Source organism: Polyodon spathula, chromosome 12 (genome assembly GCF_017654505.1).
Source record: "Polyodon spathula isolate WHYD16114869_AA chromosome 12, ASM1765450v1, whole genome shotgun sequence".
In the NCBI taxonomy this organism is placed as follows: domain Eukaryota; kingdom Metazoa; phylum Chordata; class Actinopteri; order Acipenseriformes; family Polyodontidae; genus Polyodon; species Polyodon spathula.
In genome coordinates, this window is record NC_054545.1 from 38,673,071 (window position 1) to 38,689,127 (window position 16,057).

General features: G+C 45.0%; 1 protein-coding gene across 1 annotated transcript in view; it reads left to right on the top strand.

The window, feature by feature from the left end:
* Positions 1-15,181, top strand: part of LOC121324895 (mitogen-activated protein kinase kinase kinase 3-like) — a 36,872-nt gene extending 21,691 nt beyond the window's left edge. The window contains exons 9-16 of the mRNA XM_041267095.1: positions 662-937; positions 1,244-1,336; positions 4,699-4,890; positions 5,255-5,403; positions 6,419-6,550; positions 9,907-10,036; positions 12,066-12,243; positions 12,746-15,181. Coding sequence (XP_041123029.1) covers positions 662-937; positions 1,244-1,336; positions 4,699-4,890; positions 5,255-5,403; positions 6,419-6,550; positions 9,907-10,036; positions 12,066-12,243; positions 12,746-12,974 — 1,379 coding nt within the window. The 3' untranslated portion in view covers positions 12,975-15,181. The remainder of the gene's footprint in view (positions 1-661; positions 938-1,243; positions 1,337-4,698; positions 4,891-5,254; positions 5,404-6,418; positions 6,551-9,906; positions 10,037-12,065; positions 12,244-12,745) is intronic.
* The last annotated feature ends 876 nt before the right edge of the window (positions 15,182-16,057 follow it).

The window sequence follows — 16,057 nt, forward strand, 5'->3', positions numbered from 1 at the left end:
TCTGAAGTACTGTAGCATGTGTTTGTCCTACCAGACTTAACTTTCATCATGTGAAAATGCATTCCACTCTGAAGCTCCTTGGTGTAAAGAGGCAGCTGGCTTGGTTGTGGCTGGGACGCCCACTGTCCTTCATTTCTCCTGATCTGTTGGGGGGAGGGGCTGCAGTGAGGGGGTGTAATTGCCCATCCTAAACTACATTTGTCTTGAGAGGGTTGTGTAGAAAGTTGTTTTTAATCTGCTCATGTGTTTCAGCAGCTGTTGTGTCCTGCACTGGGATTTCTCATCCGTTGAAAAGAACCAAAGTTCTTAAAAAAAAAAAAAAATTATTACAGGAGGAAATGGGGTTATAAAGATGCCTTGTAGCAAATAAAATGCAGTCCATGCAAACGGCACATTCACTGGCCCAGCGGAATGGAGTATCCCATCCCAGAACGCCCAGTCCCTCACCCCTGCCCCCAGTCCCTCACCCACTACCCCCAGTCCCTCAGCTCCTGCTCCCAGTCCCTCACCTCCTGCTCCCAGTTCCTCACCCCCTACTCTCATTACCCCACCCCCTGCTCCCAGTCCCTCATCCCCAGTCTCTCACCCCCTGCTCCCAGTCCCTCACCTCCTGCTCCCAGTTCCTCACCCCCTACTCTCATTACCTCACCCCTGCTCCCAGTATCTCATCCCCTGCCCCCAGTCACCCCCTGCTCCCAGTCCCTCACCCCCTGCTCCCAGTCTCTCACCACCTGCTCCCAGTCTCTCACCACCTGCCCCCAGTCCCTCCCGCTCCACCTCCCTCACTTATTAAACATGGGACGGTCACCATGCTGTGCTCAGGGGCGGTTGCTGTTTCTGTCACTTACTGGTTGCTCTGTGTGTTGCAGCCCTTCCCTTCGGAAATCCCGGATGTCAAGAGCGCAGAGCTATCCTGATAACAGACAGGAGTTCTCAGGTAAGCCGCGCGATGCTGCAGGCTGAATCCGAGCTTGGACTGTTCCTTAGATTTGAGCTGCATGAATCAGGGCACTAGATCATTAAACAGAAGTTAATCAAATCAATCAGGTAATCAAAATATAGGAAAGGGAACAGGAGCAGAAAAAGTAGAAATAAAAGAGTGCCAGAGGTAAAGAAAAGAGTCAAAAGCAACCATAATCCAGGAAAGAGAATGAGTTTCAATACAATGGTAACTAGTCTGGTACTGATAGCAAAACCCTGCTTTGTTTATATGCAATGATGAAGTGACTCTCATTATGTGCAGATCGGGAGAACCAGGTCTACGACAAAGCTGGGAAAGGCGGGACGTATCCACGGCGATACCATGTGTCCATGCAGCACAAGGATTACAATGATGGTGGGTACAAGTGTTTAGTCATTACCAAGATCAGCCACTAGGAAGTGCTGCGCTGTACCTGCACAGTTACTGATTGGAACGTAAGCATGGCAGTAAATGTTAAAGACTTCCTGTGATTTGTTAGTTTTTAGATTCCAGTAAATCGTGCTTTTACAGTCAGCTGAACATCAGTAAGTAATCCTCTCTCAAGAGTCAGCTCTCAACCATGCTTTATTTAAGTAAAAACAGAACATCTGACCTCCATATAAATCAATAGGAGAGCTGTGTCTGGTTGTTGTCTAATATAGAATAAAAAATGGCAATAATGTAATGAAAATTACTTTATTCACTATATACCCAATAGTGGATAATTATTGTATGTAGTTGAGAGCACATCATATTAATGTCTCTCTCTCTCTCTCTCTCTCTCTCTCTCTCTCTCTCTCTCTCTCTCTCTCTCTCTCTCTCTCTTAATATGATAGATAGAGTATCACATGACATATAGATAGATATACACAGACAGAGAAATAGAGCAGATATACAGACAGGATAGTAGATATGAGAGAAGACTTGTCGTCTCTCTCTCTCTCTCTCTCTCTATCTCTCTCTCTCTCTGTTATATATCAGAGAGAGAGACAGATAGATAGAGATAGATAGTACACATGATAATATAGTAGGACAGAAGAGGAGATAGATCAGGACAGAGATAGAAAAGAGTCAGATAAGAGGAGAGAGATAGACACAAGAAGAGATAGAAGAGAGAGAAGGAGATACACAGACAGAGAGAGAGAGAGAGAGAGAGAGAAGGAGGAGAGCGAGTCTCTCTCTCTCTCTCTGTCTCTCTCTCTCTCTCTCTCTCTCTCTCTCCTGTCTTCCCTCTCTCTCTCTCTTCTCTCTCTGTCTCTCTCTCTGTCTTGTCTCTCTCTCTCTCTCTCTCTCTCTCTCTCTTCTCTCTCTCTCTCTCTCTTGTGAATAATAGAGCTGACAGAGAGAGATACAACATAGACATATAGAGAGAGAGAAGAGAGACAGATAAGATAGAGAGATAGATGAGATCTCACTCTCTCTCACTCTCTCTCTGTCTCTCTCTCTCTATGTCTGTCTCTCTCTCTCTCTCTGTCTCTCTCTCTCTCTCTCATAGAGACTAGAACCTAAATAGATAGATAGTGAGATAGAATAGAGTAGACACACCAGACAGAGTATAGAGTACATTACTTATAGATCTATAGAGAGAGATACATACACCAATACCCGATCGTATGAGGATAGATAGTAGATAGAAATATTTATACAGGAAGCAGACATTTAGAGAGAGCTATAGAGACAGCCCATACAGATACGAGTCGTAGCTAGAGAGACATAGAGACATCGAACAGAGACAGAGAGAGAGATATAGAGCACACGCATCTAGATAGAGAGATAGACGACATCAGATATAGAGACGACAGTAGCGAGAGAAGAGAGACAGAGAGAGATCTGTCTGTCCCTCTCTCTCTCTCTCTCTCTCTCTCTCTCTCTCTCTCCTCTCTCTCTTCTCTCTGTCTCTCCCTCTCTCCTCTGAGAGAGACACCACAGAGAAGTAGATAGGGAGCACAGACAGATATAGACAGAGAGAGAGATGAGAGAGACACAAGAGAGACTCTCTCTCTCTTCTCTCTCTCTCTCTCTCTCTCTTCTCTCTCTTCTCTCTCTCCTCATGATAGTAGACACGAGAGATAGAGAGAGACATGATAGAGACAACAGTAGATGATACATATATATATAGCACATATAGAGTAGAGAGATATCTGACAAACAGAGAGAGAGAAGATATAGACAGATACATAGAGAAAGACAGAGAGAGAGACATACAATGAAGAAGAGAGATGAGTAGATATAAGATAGAGAGATAATACAGACATACCTCTCTCTGGCTCTCTCTTCTACTCTCTCTCTCTTTCTCTCTCTCTCTCTCTCTCTCTCTCTCTCTCTCTCTCTCTCTCTCTCTCTCTCTGTTCTCTCTCTCTGTTAGAAAACACAGAGACAGAAGAGACCCATAGTAGAGAGGAGATCGAGAGAGAAGAGATAGAGATAGCGAGAGACACAGACAGAGAAGAGAGATAGACAAGAACAACAAGAGATAGAGAGACAGAGAGAGAGATAGGAGAGACACAACGAAGAATCTCTCTATCTCTCTCTCTCTCTTCTCTCGCAGACATACAGAGAGAGCAGCCAATATAAGAGAGTAGAACATATAGAGAGAGGACTGTCTGTCTCTCTCTCTGCTGTGTCTCTCTCTCTCTCTATCTCTCTCTCTCTCTGCCAAGAGGAGAAGATAGATAGCCAGATAGAGATAGCGCGGATAAGATACAAGAGAGGAGAGAGAGAGAGAGAGAAGAGAGACCAGATATGAGATTCTCTCTCTCTCTCTCTCTCTCTCTCTCTCTCTCTCTGTCTGTCTGTCTCTCTGTTCTCTCTCTCTCTCTCTCTCTCTCTCTCTATCTCTCTCTCTCTCTGTGTCTCTCTCTCTCTCTCTCTCTCTCTCTCTCTCTCTCTGGGCTCTCTCTCTCTCTCTCTCTCTCTCTCTCTCTCTCTCTCTCTCTCTCTGAGACACAAGAGAGAGAGAGACGACATAGAGAGACATAGAAGATAGAGAGAGAGAAGAGAGAGAGTATCAGACCAGCTAGGATAGAGACCCAGCGAGAGACTATAGAAAGCCGAAGAGTATAGAGAGAGATCTGATCATCATACGACCCAAGAGAGCTGAGATTAGCAAAGAGTTGGTGATAGAAACCAGAGATAGATACACAATTAGGAGGAGCTGCAGGAGAGAGACAGAGACACAGTATAGAGATATCTCTCTCTCTCTCTCTCGCTTCTCTTCTCTCTCTCTCTCTCTCTCTCTCTGTCGCTCTCTCTCTCTCTGTCTCTCTCTCTCTGCTGTCTCTCTCGCTGCTTCTCTCTCTCTCTCTCTCTCTCTGTGTCTCTCTCTCTCTCTCTCTCTCTCTCTCTCTCTCTCTCTCTCTCTCTCCATAGATAGAGAGGAAAGAGAGCAGAGAGAGACAGACAGAGTAGAGAGAGAGAGACACAGAGAGAGACACAGTAGAGAGATAGAAGAGAGACCAAGTCTCTCTCTCTCTCTCTCTCTCTCTGTCTCTCTCTACCTCTGTGTCTCTCTATCTATCTATCTCTATCTCTATCTCTATCTCTCTTCTCTCTCTCTCTCTATATCTCTCTCTCTTCTCTCTCTCTCTCTCTCTGTCTCTCTCTCTCTCTCTCTGTGTCTCTCTCTCTCTCTCTCTCTCTCTCTCTCTCTCTGTGACTCTCTCTCTCTCTCTCTCTCTCTCTCTCTCTCTCTCTCTCTCTCTCTCTCTCTCTCTCTCTCTCTCTCTCTGTGTGCACAGGGCGGCGCACATTCCCTCGGATCCGCCGGCAGCAGGGGAACCTCTTCACTCTCGTCCCGTCCAGCCGCTCGCTCAGCACTAATGGGGAGAACCTGGGGCTAGCAGTGCAGTACCTGGACAGCAGAGGGCGCTTGCGCAGCGCAGACAGCGAGAACACTCTGACTGTGCAGGAGAGGAACGTCCCCACCAAGTGTAAGTGAGGGAGGGAGGCTGAACCACTGCTTCGCAAAGTTAAACCTGTATTATTGTGTGAGAAATCAACCAGTCACGAAATTCCAGTACATCTTTTCTTGTGTGTAGATGTCATTCCGTGCATAAAACATGTGACATTGTTCTAAATTTTAAAAAAGCAAAAAATAAATCCATTTATGAGAATTTGTAGTTTGTAGAGTCTCTTATTATACCTGAAATCATCTCACATAGTTTAAGAAGACAACCCCCTTCACCCAAACTGCACAAGGTGAACTCTCTTTAAACAGTAAGCATTGCCCTGCATGCAGCGTATTCACTTCTAGTGCACGCGTCTGATTCAGTGCTGTGTGTGGGCCTCTCACAGCTCCCAGTGCCCCAGTGAACTGGCGGAGAGGGAAGCTACTGGGACAGGGAGCCTTTGGGCGCGTCTACCTGTGCTACGATGTGGACACGGGCCGTGAACTTGCAGCCAAGCAGGTCCAGTTCGACCCAGAGAGCCCAGAGACCAGCAAGGTGAGAGTCAGGGGGAGGTGGGGGAGGGACTTCTAGCCCAGCATGTCCTGGATTGCTACACCTTATGACTCATAATAACCATGTAGCCTCCTAGTGAGAGCCTGCTGCAGTGCAACAGGTGTTAGATTTACTTGTGTTGTGGTTCCCCAGCGGGTTTATTCATATATTTCAGTGTCCCGCTTGTAGCTCTGCGACATTATAATAGCAGATTCTCCAAGCTGTGAATTCAGAGCTTCCACAGCAATGGCAATAATCTAATCGATAAAACAAAAAATAAATGACTGCATTCAGTCTTTCATCATAAGTAAATGGTTAATTACCTGTGAATAAAGACTTCGCCCCTCTGCGTTTGTCAGCCCTCACGCTTGATTATATTTGCGCTTCCTGCTTAGAACTATATCCTTTCTATGTTGTACAGGAGTGTTTATAATAATGAGAAAAAAACTGAGAAAAATACCTAGAGAGCCAGCTATCGAAACTGGAAATTAGGATATGTTTTTACAGGGAAGAATATATGATGATATAAGATTTAAAGGACTATATTAATAAATATTCAAAACTGGATCTACTCTGAAGGGTATAATGAAGGGTCAAGTTTGTAAATCGATGACCATTTTTTGTACAAACTTTTTGTGTCATTGTGGTTAGCTTTCCTGTAAGTCATTTCTAGTCTTTACTTAGCCTGTGATGCCAGCCCTGAGTCTGGGGGCAGGGCAGAGACAGGCTGATTGCTCACTGACTCATTTGTTTTCTGGCCAGAGTTTAGAGGAGCTGATCATTTTTTTCTCTTGAAAGCTATTTCCTGTCTACAACTGAGAAAATGAATCCTGTCACTTCCTGTAGCAGGCAGAGGAAAGTGTCTGTGCGTGTGTGTGTGTATTGAGAAGGGAACGAGCCACTGCCTTTGGCTCAGTGAGTGTATAGGCAGGGTATTGATTGGGTGAGATGTGTTTCTGTGTGACCAAGCCTGTTGCTCCCTGGTAACGTTTTTCTCCTTTGTGTCTTGGCTGGTTAGGAGGTGAGTGCGCTGGAGTGTGAGATCCAGTTACTGAAGAACCTTCGTCACGAGCGGATAGTGCAGTACTACGGCTGCCTGAGGGACAAGGCGGACAAGACACTCACCATCTTCATGGAGTATATGCCCGGGGTGCGTACAGCTCTTCCAAATCTGCTACCTCACTCACCAAATACTTTCCTTTATTCAACTCTGTCCCTTATCAACCTCTGTTCATACTGCTGCCAGAGTTCAGCAACACAGCGGCCCGGGTGAGAACGTGCTGCTGTTGTGCAACATTAAGCACTTCATTCCATGAGAAATCCCTGCTTGTGACAGTCAGCCCATTCAGAATGGAGGCTAGATCAATAGTGGCTACATCATGAGCGACAAAAGCAAGGGAAAAGATTTCTGATTCCATTCTAGCCGTCTCGGGGCATGTTGCTGTGTGCAAAGACTTGTTAGGGAGAGTTTTAGAAATTATTTCATAAAGACAGCTGGCATGGATTTCACAAGTCTCATTACCCATTTTATAGAAGGAAATTGTTTAGCTAGGTTTATAAACAGGGCATTCCACATTTCATTGGGGTGTTTCACTATTTTTACTAGACTGAAAATAATATTGGTTTTGAAAGCTGTTTGGTTAGACAGCGAGACTTTAGGTAAGACGAATTGAAACTAAAACAGTCAGTGATTCAACACATTGCACAGGAAGGAAATGTTGAAATGCTTTATCAGTTTAGGAAAGGGGGAAATGCCCCTTGAGAGTGCTAATCTTGACATACAGTTTTATAATGGCTACAGTTTCAGACACTGGGGGACTGAGGTTGTGTAGTGTAACAGGAGGTGTTGTTGTGTAATGCAGAGTAGCGTTCGGCATTAACCAGGGCCCGACGGCCCAGGGCCGGTAGAGAGCGCAGTTTGGTCGGTAGTTATGAAGCATCACAGGCTCAACCGTGGTGCTTCAGAACTACCAGTAAAGGGTTTAAATCAATAATGATAAAGAAATTATGAAGAAAAAAAATTAAGATGAAAATATAGAGTGGCGTGGAAGAAAGACTTAATCTGGCTTCATGATGACTGAGAAACATATGTCAGTTATCCAGACTTGCAGATTAAACAACAGCTTTTTTGTTGGGAATTCAACTTTTAGTTTCCCTCATATCCAGTCTCACAGTAACAGTTCACAAGATAGCAGCTGTTTGTCTGCTGCAGTGATGATGATGCGCCAATGGATACCCAGATACACCACATGGAAGCTGGACAACGGGATCGAATTGTCTAACGTTTTTATTTAGGATACAGTGTGTTTAGGTCAGAAATGCCCTTCACAATCTTTACAAGACTCGTTCGTATCAGCAGTGAGATTGGTGCTGACTTGGGAGAGGCTACAGCGACAACAATCTGAGAACGATTATTTTTATTATGATTATTGTTTGAATAGTATTTATTATTAGGATTAGCATAAATCAGTTAACCTTTTAGCGTTGCTGTTTCCATGGTAACAGCTCGGTTGCGGGTATGCCTGTAAAACAAGGAGTATCATTTGTACAGATACATTTTCAAATCTTGAATACAGTATTTTCATTTCATGACAAGCAGGCCACTATGTGCATGTTAAATGACTGAATACAATAGCATATATTGAATGGGATTGCTTAACCACTTTTTTTTTGAGACGTGGGCTGTCTTTGGTTACCGTACACATTACTAAACACACGGAAATGAAAAACGTCATGAAAGGATATGCATGTGAGCTAAAGGTTTTTGTTTTTTTTTCCTTTGGTTTTTTTCAGGACTGAATCTGTTTGTGTTCACAATGCAGTTTGCAAGTGCTCTCGGCTGTGTGAACCGGATGTTTACAATATCCTACAAGACATATTGAAAGATGGCAGCTATTGATGTATTACTCTGGTTTTTAATATAGCATGTTTCAGATTCTTACATGTTGCTGTGGAAGAAAGCACTGTAAAAACTAGTAAAAACACTACTTCAGTAGTGAAAAATCTAAATGTAGAGTTCCGCAGAGACATTACTGCTAATGCTGATTGAAGCTCTCCTGTGTGCAGGGCTCTGTGCAGCACTAGTGCTGGTCTTGTTCATGCTGATTGAAGCTCTCCTATATGCAGGGCTCTGTGCAGCACTATTCCTGGTCTTGTTCATACTGATTGAAGCTCTCCTATATGCAGGGCTCTGTGCAGCACTAGTGCTGGTCTTGTTCATACTGATTGAAGCTCTCCTGTGTGCAGGGCTCTGTGCAGCACTATTGCTGGTCTTGTTCATGCTGATTGAAGCTCTCCTATATGCAGGGCTCTGTGCAGCACTATTCCTGGTCTTGTTCATACTGATTGAAGCTCTCCTATATGCAGGGCTCTGTGCAGCACTAGTGCTGGTCTTGTTCATACTGATTGAAGCTCTCCTGTGTGCAGGGCTCTGTGCAGCACTATTGCTGGTCTTGTTCATACTGATTGAAGCTCTCCTGTATGCAGGGCTCTGTGCAGCACTAGTGCTGGTCTTGTTCATACTGATTGAAGCTCTCCTGTATGCAGGGCTCTGTGCAGCACTATTCCTGGTCTTGTTCATACTGATTGAAGCTCTCCTGTATGCAGGGCTCTGTGCAGCACTAGTGCTGGTCTTGTTCATACTGATTGAAGCTCTCCTGTATGTAGGGCTCTGTGCAGCACTATTGCTGGTCTTGTTCATGCTGATTGAAGCTCTCCTGTATGCAGGGCTTTGTGCAGCACTAGTGCTGGTCTTGTTCATACTGATTGAAGCTCTCCTGTATGCAGGGCTTTGTGCAGCACTAGTGCTGGTCTTGTTCATACTGATTGAAGCTCTCCTGTATGTAGGGCTCTGTGCAGCACTATTGCTGGTCTTGTTCATGCTGATTGAAGCTCTCCTGTGTGCAGGGCTCTGTGCAGCACTATTGCTGGTCTTGTTCATGCTGATTGAAGCTCTCCTGTATGCAGGGCTCTGTGCAGCACTAGTGCTGGTCTTGTTCATACTGATTGAAGCTCTCCTGTATGTAGGGCTCTGTGCAGCACTAGTGCTGGTCTTGTTCATGCTGATTGAAGCTCTCCTGTGTGCAGGGCTCTGTGCAGCACTATTGCTGGTCTTGTTCATGCTGATTGAAGCTCTCCTGTATGCAGGGCTTTGTGCAGCACTAGTGCTGGTCTTGTTCATGCTGATTGAAGCTCTCCTGTGTGCAGGGCTCTGTGCAGCACTATTGCTGGTCTTGTTCATGCTGATTGAAGCTCTCCTGTGTGCAGGGCTCTGTGCAGCACTATTGCTGGTCTTGTTCATGCTGATTGAAGCTCTCCTGTGTGCAGGGCTCTGTGCAGCACTATTGCTGGTCTTGTTCATGCTGATTGAAGCTCTCCTGTGTCCAGGGCTCTGTGCAGCACTATTGCTGGTCTTGTTCATGCTGATTGAAGCTCTCCTGTGTCCAGGGCTCTGTGCAGCACTAGTGCTGGTCTTGTTCATACTGATTGAAGCTCTCCTGTGTCCAGGGCTCTGTGAAGGATCAGTTGAAGGCGTACGGAGCACTTACGGAGAACGTGACCCGGAAATACACACGGCAGATCCTGGAGGGCATGTCCTACCTGCACAGCAACATGATCGTGCACCGAGATATCAAAGGTGAGCCCTCTGACTAATTGTAACACTCAGGGGGGCGCGGGGTACAAGCACTGTGCTGTTTCTTTTTGCCATATTTCCATTTTTTTTTTTTGTAGTTACTTTTATGAACTGGTGTAGCTAGTGCACTTCAACATGCACACTGAAGGGTTAAATTTGAGGGCACAGAGCAGGCGGGAGGAAGACGGGGTCACAGTGCAGGCCCACAGACGCAGCATTCAGCCGAGCCTAGACACAATGTCATAAATCTTCAACAGGAACATCCATCTCCTCGGCAGCCCCACAGCCTGGCTCAGAGGAAGGCTTGACTTCCTCTGTGACACCAGCACAGACACACAGGTTAAAGAGCTTCAGTGTGGGACACGACTGCTGACTGCTTTCTCGTCAGGCTTGCAACCATACCTGCTCAGAGGCATTTAACTACACAGGAGATACTAGGGCTGCTAGTGCACTCCATACTGGGGCTGCTGTTCAGACCCAAGGCTCTGATTATACAAGTACAGGCACAGGCATTCCCTCCAGAAGTAGCTTTTAATGACAGTCCTGTAGCTGTTTTTATACCAAGTCTGAGGAATGAGTTGGAAACACAGTAGTGCATCCAAACACTTGTGGTTTGAGGCTTGCAAGAGAGAAAAGCTGGTTTCTAAGCTATGAGATAGGATGGTGTTTGGAAAGGGCCAGTAGTGCTGCGTTCAGGCTGGGAGCTACAGTATGGCTGCTTGCTGTGTCAATGGTCACTGTTCTGTATCACAGTCCCCTTCAAAATGCAGTACAGTCTCTGCCAGAGAGACGCAAACGACTGAACATCTGCTTACCCTGAATTACTCAATGTCTGGATTGTTTCACTGTAGCTCGCTGACTTTATTGGGTGTTAATGGTGCTAATGATGACTTGGAGTGAATAGCTTTGAGAATCCAGTACCCTCTCCCCCACCCCCTCCCCCTCCCCCTCACAGTGCTGCCCTGTGCTCAGGCTCATTGCTGATGCAGCACTCTGAAGTCTCAGCTTTCGGATTATTGATTGTATTATAGAAGGAAGCGGCTGCTAATGGGCGTTCTGTTTTGCTGTTACATTGCGTGAGTGCAAGTGAAGGGATTGTGGAAGGGCTGACAGCAGTGAAACTGGATCTCCACTCAGCAACGTTTCCAAACTACACAGTAATCCTGAATCCTTAGCAGATCTGGTAGAGGCTGGGACATAATACATGGTTCATTGTTTCTACAGGGTCTGTTGGATCATGTTACTTCTACTGTTGTGCAGTAATTACAATACTGAATGTTAGATTAGTCACAAGGAGCCATGTCCTGTGAGTTTAGGCTAGAGACCAGCTTGTATAGATCAGGGCCAGCTCCCTCTCTCTCTATCTAGCACTGAGGGTGTCTGCTCTATCCATAATATTAGATTAGAAGATGAGCTGCTGTGATTAACATCCAGACACACGTATTTCATAAAGTTAGATCCAGGCCCTGTTCTGGCAGACCAGTTAACTTCTTATTGTGCTGATTTATATTTTGGTTCTTCTCTTGTTTTTTACATGTTTCAGGATATACCAGCACTTTTATATAACTTTCTAGACTACAGTCTAGATAAACTGCTGCATCCAAATACCATTCCAGGAGGTCACATGGTCAGATTCCAGCGAGATTATAGGATTGGATTTGAAGAACATCACAGGAAGTGATTAGGAACCAGGAAGCAGCAGCTGCTTCTCATCTAAAGCATTGTCAGCATAGTTCAATTTAATATTTAAAATACAAGCAAAGAGCAACCAGAAGCAGAGAGAGGGAGTGATAATACCGCTAGAGCTGATAAGAGTTAAAAAAAAATGCATTTAAAAACCTTGAGCAGGAAGGAATCCTGGCTGTAATATCAAGAAAAAAAAGCAGTCGAACAAATTCCAAAGAAATATATATATATATATATATATATATATATATATATATATATATAATATAATATATATTATATGGATATATGCTGCAGTGCGGCGGATTTATTGATTTCTTCATTTGTTTGTTTGATTCTTTTAAAGGAGCCAATATTCTGCGTGACTCTGCGGGTAACGTGAAGCTGGGGGATTTCGGCGCCAGCAAACGCCTGCAGACCATCTGCATGTCCGGGACGGGGATCCGCTCAGTCACCGGCACCCCCTACTGGATGAGTCCAGAGGTGATCAGTGGGGAGGGCTACGGCAGGAAGGCTGACGTATGGTAAGACCTCCATCCAGTTACAGCTCAGCCCAGGGGATGCTCCACCTGCTATGAAGTCATTGTAGGTTCCCCTTTGCAATCTGATTGGCTAGGATCCACCAGGAGAGGATGTGATTGGATGAGAGCCAGAATCTGTTGCCCGGTAGCTATTTTTGGGGTTGTAATTTTCCTAGTGCACATGCTGCATGAATAACATGAACGCCCCGGCACAGTGAAAGTAGGAGAGCCATGCCAGGACTCCGTGGCGCCACCAGCCCAATGTCACTCTATCCAGCACACTGGTTGGTTTATTAGTGATCAGAAAAAAAAAGTTTCCATGAAATCATTCCTGATGTCTTAAAATAAACCATTTCTTTATGTGTTCTAATTTACCCTACAAGGCAAAAGTGATATGTTCCTTTCCAAAAATTGTGGGCCCTTTCCTCAAATGCAGTTCTAATAATAAGTTGGAAAGCTATGTCCTTGGTATCCTGTGTTGACCCTGTGTTGTTTCTGCTGGTAGGAGTCTGGGCTGCACAGTGGTGGAGATGCTGACGGAGAAGCCACCCTGGGCAGAGTTTGAAGCCATGGCAGCCATTTTCAAGATCGCCACCCAGCCAACCAACCCCCAGCTCCCCTCGCACATCTCGGACCACTGCCGCGACTTCCTGAAACGCATCTTCGTGGAGGCGAAGCACCGGCCGTCCGCAGAGGAGCTGCTGAGACACCCCATCTCTCAGACCGTGTTCTGAGCGCGCCCCCATCTCCAGGCAGATGGACGGGGGGCGGCCCACCAAGCTGCAGCGTTACCAGCTTCTTCATCCCGTGGAGAGAAGGGAGCAATCCATCACCAGCAGGGGTGCTGCAAAGAAACTAAGTGTGTTGTGTCTCTAAAAACAGAAGCAGTTATCCATCAAGTTCAGTGCTAGCACTACCAGTGCAGTCCAGAAGAGGTGACTGCAGGCTGTCAGATTTCTTGTCCAAAGACTTTGTGTTGCTGAGCCCAGGACCCACTGGAGTATTCGTACCTGTGCCAGTCCGTCTGATCTTGTTCCTGCCTTCACCGTCCTCCTATGCAGTAGCTCAGGAGAGACGTGTGTCTTCAAGCCTTTACCAAAGAGTATTTCCTCACTGGAGCCACACAGCTATACTGCCACTGTGCTGTGCCCGGCACCTTCGGGGTTAAAAAAGGGATTCCGCTTCCGAAGCATACCATAAAAGTGCTGTTACTGAGAGTATTATAGTGATTGCTTTAAATATCCACTCTAGTATTTTATACATTACCAAATGCTATCTGTTACTGAGGCAGGGAGAAAAGACTCTCACAGGGGTTCAGACATGCCAAATCCTAGCATTTATTTTGTCAGAAATGCACTTTTTATGAATGTAGTTTTTTTTAGCGCCTTTCTTCTCATATAATGTGATGCCTCTTTTACTTTATTTATATCCTCAAGTTCATTAATTGATGTTTTTTTATATCCCGACTCTAAACTGTTTGAAATCTAATGATGCCTTTAAAACAAAAAAGAAAAAGCAGCTGGTTTTGCAGAGATTATGAGGAAGGTTTATTTGTAGTGAAGAGCTGGGAGAAATGATCAATCGCCTTGTTTACTGTCAGATCTTATCAATCCGCAGAATAACGGTAGAATGTAGTATAACTGTAGAACCTGAGGATTCATTTATTTCTACCTAAATGTACCAATGTGTAAGCCCATCAATGTACAGTGTTACCTGCCTGTCTCCAAATGAATAGGCTATTTGTGCGGGTATGTAGTCTTGCTGGCACAGTAAGCACCCTCTTTGGCGCAATGACCAGCTCATCATTAAGACTAATCTGTCAGGACATCGTTCCTCTCACTAGCTCTCCGTTTAGACCTTTATCTAGGATTCAAATAAGTGCAGGCAGGGCTGCTTTACAAGAACAACTACTTCATTATTCATGGGCTGCTACCAGTATCTTCAAACCAACAAAACACGCTAAATGAACCCTATGGTTCTTTACAAGGAACGGTTCAGTAAATAAATATGCTGAGCTGCATAAGAGCTTGAAAAGAACAATGATTTAAAACCATCGGTGGTACTTTCATCAGAAAAGATGTTAATTCATCTTGCTTCCTTCACAAAAGCAAGCTCTCGTTGTCATGGCAGCCCATCGCTTGTGAACCATTCCCTTCATGGGGTGAGTAAAGAGGGTGGAGGGGTGATTCTGCAGTATGTGTCTGACAGGGTGTGAGTATAGTGGAGAGGGGCTCTCCAGACAGTGATTCTGCAGTGTGTGTCTCAGCTCTACAGTGGAATCTGATAGGGTGTGTTTATAGTGGAGAGGCGTGCTCCACAGAGTGATTCTGCAGTGTGTGCCTCAGCTCTACAGTGGAATCTGATAGGGTGTGTTTATAGTGGAGAGGCGTGCTCCACAGAGTGATTCTGCAGTGTGTGTCTCAGCTCTCCAGTGGAATCTGACAGGGTGTGTTTATAGTGGAGAAGGTGGGGAGCACGCCACACAGTGATTCTGCAGAGTGTGTCTCAGCTTTACAGTGGAATCTGACAGGGTGCGATAGTCTGGCATTTCTCCCAGCCTGACGATTCTGTTTAGCCCAGGGTACGTCTGCCTCATTGTTAAGAATAACATAACGAAACACAGTTCAAATGTTTTTTATACTGTAATGTTGTGACCATCATATCCCAAAGGGCCATTCCCAAAAGGACAGGTCAGGAACATCTTTAATCAACATGGGAAATTATCTTTTTTGGATCTTTTGCATCAAAAGATGTTATTTAAACCTTTATTGACAGCACCAGGTAGCAGTCTATGCTGCCGATTTATACAAGTTCGTACAGCTGGAACATATTTGTTTCAGCTCTTCTGACAGTACATCTATCTCATGTGCAGTGCCTATAGAAAGTCTACACCCCCTTGAACTTTTTTCACATTTTGTTGTGTCAGTGCCTCAGTTTTTCATGCACTTAAATGAGGATTTTTTCCCACTTATCTACACACCATACTCCACACTGTTAAGAAGTAAAAAGTTTTTATTGAGAAAAAATTTATATATTAAAAATACAAAACTGAAAGATCATAATTGAATAAGTCTCCACCAAGTTAATACTTGGTGGAAGCAGCATTTACAGCTGTGAGTCTGTTGGGATAGGTCTCTACCAACTTTGCACACCTAGATTTGGCAATATTTGACCATTCTTTACAAAACTGTTCAAACTCTGTCAAGTTCCTTGGGCAGCGTTGATGGACAGCAATCTTCCAGTCATGCCACAAATTTTCGATTGGATTTAGGTCGGGGCTCTGACTGGGCCACTCAAGGACATTTACCTTTTTGTTCCTTAGCCACTCCAGTGTAGCTTTGGCTGTGTGCTTTGGGTCCTTGTCATGCTGAAAGGTGAACTTCTGTCCCAGTTTCAGCTTTCTTGCAGAGGGCAGCGGGTTTTCATCAAGGACTTCTCTGTACTTTGCTCCATTCATTTTCCCTTCTATCCTGACAGGTGCCCGAATGGCCAAAAAATTCCATTTTAGTTTTGTCAGACCACAAAACGTTTTGCCACATGGCTACAGAATCCCCTGAATGTTTTTTTGCATACTTCAAACGGGATTCAAGGTGGGCTTTCTTGAGTAAAATACAGGCCAGATTTGCGGAGTGCTTGGGATATTATTGTCACATGCACACTTTGACCAGTCTTGGCCATAAAAGCCTGTAGCTCTTGCAAAGTTGCCATTGACCTCTTGGTAGCCTCTCTGATCAGTCTCCTTGCTCAGTCATCCAGTTTGGAGGGACGGCCTGATCTAGGCAGGGTCTTGGTGGTGCTATACACCTTCCACTTCTTA